The 6,563-nt window shown below is 41.9% G+C and overlaps 1 protein-coding gene across 1 annotated transcript; it reads left to right on the top strand.

Moving 5' to 3' along the window:
- The first annotated feature begins 990 nt into the window (after positions 1–990).
- Positions 991–4,650, top strand: F5B22DRAFT_587647 (uncharacterized protein). Its single transcript, XM_047973604.1, has 4 exons — positions 991–1,698; positions 2,044–2,219; positions 2,333–2,431; positions 2,543–4,650. The coding sequence occupies exons 1-4, from the start codon at positions 1,516–1,518 to the stop codon at positions 4,275–4,277; spliced, it is 2,193 nt and encodes a 730-aa protein (XP_047835126.1). The 5' UTR covers positions 991–1,515; the 3' UTR covers positions 4,278–4,650.
- The last annotated feature ends 1,913 nt before the right edge of the window (positions 4,651–6,563 follow it).

Raw genomic sequence — 6,563 nt, 5'->3', positions numbered from 1 at the left:
ATTATAATAGTTATATTATATAACTTTAAAGTTAAATAATTTAAATTATTCTTTTTTATTATAATAAAAAAAATATAAATGCTATAAAGTTATATTATATTAAATAAAATTAATATTATATTTAATAATATAAAAAGATATATTTTAAAGGTTAAAATTTATAAGGTTATAAATATAAAGTATTTTAATTATAGGGCTATAAATTAATAAGCTTTATATATAAAATATTAAACATTTTATATATATATTAAGCTTTTTTTATTTATTATTTTTTTTTATTTTTTTTTTATTCCTTTATATATTTAAAAATAATAATAGATAAGTAGGATAATTTAAAGTATTAAAAATAAATTTTAAAATGTAAAGATATAAATATAAAAAACGTTATTTAATTTAAAAATATTTAAAAATAATAAATATACTTAAAATAATATTAAAAATAATATATTAATAATATAAATAGCTTTAAAAGTTATATATATAAATAAAATAGTTTAAATAGTAAAGTTTTATAATATAAAGATTTTATTTAACATTTAAAGATAAATATTTTATTCCTTTTTTACTATTAATTAGTTAAATATTTAATTATATTTAATAATTAATTAATTATTTAATTTTTTATTAGTTGCGAAATTTCTTAATAGGGGTAACTTATTATCGAAGATATAGTTCTAAAGATTGTTAGTTATAAAATCTACGCCTATAGGTTGTCCTAATCGATTAATGGGCTTAATCCTTAATTGACGGTTAAAATATGCTAAAACGGTTTTAAGAGTTCGAACCGTTTTAAGGTTTATTTATTTCTGCATAAAACAATGCATAAATGTATATGGACCGTTCTACAGTCACCTGACTGATGACTGGCTGAGCCGAGCTTGAGAAAAAGCGGCAAGTGCGCTAAGCCTAGTTCATTGCATGCTTGGCATTTGGTAAAACATAGAACCGGTTGTCTGCAGGGTCGCGAGAGCCTCATTACATGTAGTATAGGTAGCCTTCACGATCAGACCTTCGCTGCAGATCTTCGTTTTTGATCTACGCAGCAAGGCCTTCAGCACGAGCCTTCAAGACCTACCTACTATCAGGCTATTATGTACCTTAATCTGTAAGTCTTCGCTTTAGAGACTGGGCTCACTAAGTACCTACTGAAAGGCTTTTTCGTGCCCAGGTAATCTGTTACCTAGGTAGAGGTACATAGGTAGACCAGTTGGACACCTAGCCACACCTAGCCACACCAGACTGCATATAAGCTTTCGCCACAGCTTGCCCGATGGGACTACCTAGGTACCTATATGTACCTAGGTAGGTACAGTATGCATGCACCATGACATAAGCCTGCCCAGTTCCAAGGACGAGAGACATCTAAAGATCCAGAAGTGCATGTAGCTACTTAAGGTAGACCACAGACGGAAGAAGATAATGCGGAAGACGAGGCTACTCATAAATCCAGCGGTTATTTGAGTGCACGACTACCTTACCCCACCTTGCGAATCTTCTAATCTTGCGTTTCTACCCATGGCCATGGATGAGCCTACTATTGTCCGGAGCGATGAAGACCATACCCTCGGCCATCGAAAGATTCTCATTCTCTATGGATCCGAGACGGGGAATAGTGAAGAGTCCGCCGGCGACATCGAGCGTCTCGCGCGGAGGCTCCATTTTCAGACCGTTCTTGAAGAGATGGACGACGTCGAGCTAGTATGTGAATGCAATGTATATTTCCGTGTTGAACCCACCTGGAGGAAGCGCAAACCAACGCTGCCTACAACTAAGTAGCACGGGTAGTAGGTAAGGGAAGCAGTAGTTCACTGCATTGTGTGTCCCTTCTTCCACTCTCCTCTGCATCTTTTCCTTACCTCGCCCCCCTTCACTTGCCTTGTCTTTTTATTCCCAGCTATTATCGGCTGTGATACACGACATCCTCCAAAGTTTTGATTTCCTCAGTGCCTTCTCGGTGTCCAGCCAGTCACCCAGGCTACAATCCATGACCCGCACTGAGAAACCGGGAGGGAAATGTTCATTAACCGCTGTTATCTTGTGTAGAGCGACCTCCTACAATACCCCTTCGTCGTCTTCGTTGTTTCCACTACCGGCCAAGGAGAACTGCCAAAAAACGCTCGCAAATTTTGGAAGAGCCTACTGCGCAAGCGACTTCCACCTAACTGTCTTCGCCAGCTCAACTTCACCACTTTTGGTCTTGGTGATAGCTCATATTTCCAGTGCGTAATCTTGGTTTTCGCGCCATTCTCCCTTTCCTTCTCACATGTTTTCTTTGCAGTTGCCATCCTATTCGCTCTTAATAGTTAATTAACATCAGACTCCAATCCCACAGGTATAATTGGGCTGCAAGAAAACTCCACAAGCGCCTTGAACAACTTGGTGCTGTTGAATGCTTGCCTCGTGGCGAGGCTGATGAGCGACACGAAGACGGGTAAGCAGCGAAATCCCAAACTATCTCATCCCTAGTAGAAGTAGCATGATATGAAGAATTGCTCCGTTTACCGAATAAGTAATTCGTATTACAATACTGATAGGTTGAAAGCATCGACGGGACCTTTTTGGCGTGGTGTCTTACTCTACGAACATATCTTGAAAAGGTCTTCCCATTACCTCTCGGCTTGTCGCCAATACCGTTGGATGTTCAGCTCACTCCCAAGTTTACCATTCGGCTAGTAGAAGAAGACAGAGTTACTGACTCCGAATATGAAAAAATGCCCAGGTCTAAGATTGAGATTGACAACCATGGCCGAATTCTCGATAGAGAAGCAGCCATTTATAGCCATGTGGATCATTTACCTCGTCTCAATACACTGAGGTATGAGCATGAAGTCGAAGGCCGAATGCCAGAGCAGCACATTATGGCTCGTGTATCGAATAAAACGGCAACGAATTGGCCCGGCGGTGTAGACATACTTGACAGGCCCAATGTATTGAGAGATATTCCAACGAAATATTCTCTTGACGACTCGACTACAAGCCTAGACGAGAGCCCCCCTACTGCGATACTCCCCATACCTAGGTCGTGGGAGGCCATGGTAACTGCAAATGACCGACTGACTCCTGGTTCTCATTGGCAAGACGTTCGACATGTTGTCTTACGGGTTAGCGAACGCCTTGATGAAGACGACTGCTCTGGCAAAATTTGCGATTATGACATAGATAGAGACACTGGCAGGCTTGTTTATAGACCTGGTGACGTGGCAGTCATTTATCCGAAAAACTTCACGCAGGATGTTCAGACTCTTATTGACATCATGGATTGGGGAGACTTTGCGGACCGAACGTTTGAACATATCCCGGAAAGTGATGATATCCCCCGCAAAAAACCCAGGCATTGCTTTCCACTGAAGCACAGTACGCTGCGGGATCTTCTGACCCATAACTACGATATCACCTGTATACCTAGACGTACGTTCTTCATGGAAATCGCTCACTACACGGAAGACACAACGCACAAAGAAAGGCTCAGAGAGTTTGCTGATCCTAGGCATTCTGATGAGTTTTGGGACTATACGTCTCGACCACGCCGATCCATACTTGAGGTCCTCCAAGACTTCCCAAGCGTTCGAATCCCTTACCAACACATCCCATCGGTCTTCCCCGTCATCCGCGGCCGGGAATACAGTATTGCAAGTGGTGGATATTTAATGAACGATTATCGGCACCACGATGACACCGTTATAGACCTAGCAGTTGCTTTGGTCAAGTATAAGACAGTGTTGCGCAAGACCAGGCAAGGCCTTTGCTCTCGCTACATTGCCTCCTTGAAGCCCGGCACTAAAATTAACATTAAAATTATATCCCATAAGGTCCCAAGCATAATTCTTAATCCGCTTACGCCACTTCTCGCTATTGCCCCAGGCACGGGCATCGCACCTATTCGTGCTCTTCTTCACCACCGTGCGGCAATCATTAAGAAACACCAAGTTGAGGACACCACTAGAGACATCCTATTTTATGGCGGCAGAAATCGCTCGGCCGACTTTTTGTTCGAGAGTGACTGGAAGAAGCTGGATACCAACGTTTTCACAGCATTCTCGAGAGACCAAACATCCAAAATATATGTCCAGGATCGTCTCCTTGAAAATTATAAACAAGTCTGTGAGTGGCTTGCCAAAGGGTGCGCCATTTGCTTATGCGGAAGCTCTGGGAAAATGCCTGAGGCTGTCAGGGTTGCTTTATACGACTGTATGGTCAAGGGAGAGCTTGCGACTGATCGTGAAGATGCGAAGAGCAAATTTCACAAAACCTTTGTGTTCTGGGAAGAGGTTTGGTAAGGGCTATATAACTGTGGTTAGAAAGGGGACGAAGGCAAGGCGTTATGTTAGAGGTTGAGTTACTCCTAGACCTGAAAAGCGTGGCTGGTTGGGTCCAGTGACCTTCAGCGCAGCCAGTGAGACGGATGCGAACATGTGTATCTGTAATGTATAGAAAGACTGGTCCCCCAATGGTGCCATTTTACTCTAGTTTAGCATATAACGTACCCAGATTGCCTTGGTACGTGAGGTCCAGTGAGATTGGAGAGTATCTACCTTCTTCCCTACCCAAATAGATTTCAAGACTGATAGATCCTTCCGGAACTTCATCGACTTGGTTGCTCACCTTAATTCGTAGTCATATCAAGTTGAATAATATCAAGAGAAGCATGCCAACAGTTACTACGAGATTGAATAGCATTCAAAAGACTTTAATTGATGTTTCGTGCGTAATATTGAAAAGGGGAAATATAAGCAAAAAAAGAGACCTCGTAGCTCAATTTTGACGGTTTATTAATAAGCGAGATACCATCCTGGGTCCCGATTAACACGGGGAAAATGCCAGTTGGTTGAACTACTGGATATCCAGCTGCTAAAATAATAGATCTTGTGCTTGATGTTTAGTTGGTGAGCGATGTGTTTTATTTGGGCGCAAAGGCTGGCGAGACATATGCTCACTTTGCGACAAGATGGCTACCACGCTCCTCCTACAATCTTAGTGGCTATTGTCACACCACATAAAGTAAAGGGGACAACAGGAACTCTGATTCGATTTCTATTTATTCCTATCTTTCTCGGGGTCAGGTAGTTCTTGGCATGCTCTGATTATCGTGGAAGGAACACCCTCATGGGAATATCTAAATGCATTGTACGTGGGTAGGCTCATAGGAGTGCTATGGCGAGAGTAAATTTGTAATATTGGCGTACTTAGGACGAGGTATCACACAAAACACCACGTGTAATATAAGACATCCGTCTATATCTGTGCAATTCTACGCTATACGAAGCCGCTGCCTCGGGGCAGCATACAATACGGTGTATTATATTCAGCGCCTGTCCGTGATCCGAAGTGATAGTATTGGTTTACTTTAATTCCAAGAGTATTGTTCTAGCTGTTGTAAGATGATGGTAGGCTTTTTCGTTGTCCAGCTCTTCTTGTTAATGAAACTTGTATCGTATGCAGATTAACATCCCACGAACGTATGAGATATTTGTATGCCATAGATGGATACTTCCATACGTTTACGCCCTTTGGATATTTGATATCGCCACGTGCGATTCTCATCTCACAAGCCTCGATAGAATCACTCGTCAACTAGTGCGGTATTGGAACGTATGGTATGATTCTTGGATTATCCGTTTCCTCAATAGACAGTAACGGGTTGACTTACCTCGGCTTGGTTCTTAGGTTGAGCTTGTTTTTAACAATCTAAATATACCACTATACTCTATCACTCACGATCGCCGTGGAGGCTTCAGTTATTCGTAATTATCCAGCATTGATGGCGACGTTCGAGCACTTAGAGTTGATGGGACAAGATGCTATGTTTTCATCTCAAAATTAGAACTCGAAGGTTCGCTTTTATCGAGTCTCATCTCAACCAGATCATACTCTCCATCATGTGCACCGCTGACATTAAGTGAACAGTTACTGGGTATCTATCGAATCTCTGGAGTAAATGAAATAAAATGTCTATCACTCTTTTTGGGATCTGATGTATTCTACAACTATGGACTAGTGCGCTGTACATACACGTCGCTAAGCGCCGTAACTGATCAACCTGGCCCTATCGTTCGGATGGTCCATCGAGAAGGCCACGAGCTTCCAAATAATCGTATCGACATAGCAGTCTATATTGAAGCGCAATGAGATTGCTGCTGCTACCCGTATATTGGACGTCTAGATACTTTCGACATCGTACTTATTCCAGTCTGTTTTGCTACCAACGAGTTAGAAGCTAACGTAGTCTAACTCGCACGAGCATTAACTGGAGGATCGCCATGCATTATCAGCAATACTCGTGGATATGTGTAAGCCAGTCAATAAACGCCGAGGTCCCCAAACTCCGCCAACCTCATAGGTAGTTAGCCAGATAACAAATGAAGGACTGAGCACACTCGCTCTACACTGGCTACACCAGAATGTATTGTTTTCTGCTTTGTAAATAGCTCCTAGGTTGGTCAGTTAGTCCGGCTTTACGCGCGTATGTGGCGTGAGTAAGCGGTCACCAAATGAGTTAACTTATGTAGTTACTTCAGCTGCTGCGAGGTAGTCAGAGTAAGACCGGCGTCTATTCCGCTGAAGGA

The sequence above is a fragment of the Xylaria bambusicola genome (genome assembly GCF_022495145.1).
Source record: "Xylaria bambusicola strain CBS 139988 unplaced genomic scaffold F5B22scaffold_3, whole genome shotgun sequence".
Lineage (NCBI taxonomy): Eukaryota > Fungi > Ascomycota > Sordariomycetes > Xylariales > Xylariaceae > Xylaria > Xylaria bambusicola.
The sequence above is the reverse complement of the archived record's forward strand: the minus strand, read 5'-3'. Positions and strand labels throughout refer to the sequence as shown.

Bases quoted from the DNA above. Each gene is read 5' to 3' on its own strand.
- F5B22DRAFT_587647 (XM_047973604.1), top strand. From the start codon at position 1,516: ATGGCCATGGATGAGCCTACTATTGTCCGGAGCGATGAAGACCATACC. The intron at 1,699-2,043 runs GTATGTGAATGC...TATCTTGTGTAG, and splicing joins AGATGGACGACGTCGAGCTA to AGCGACCTCCTACAATACCC. The intron at 2,220-2,332 runs GTGCGTAATCTT...CCAATCCCACAG, and splicing joins GGTGATAGCTCATATTTCCA to GTATAATTGGGCTGCAAGAA.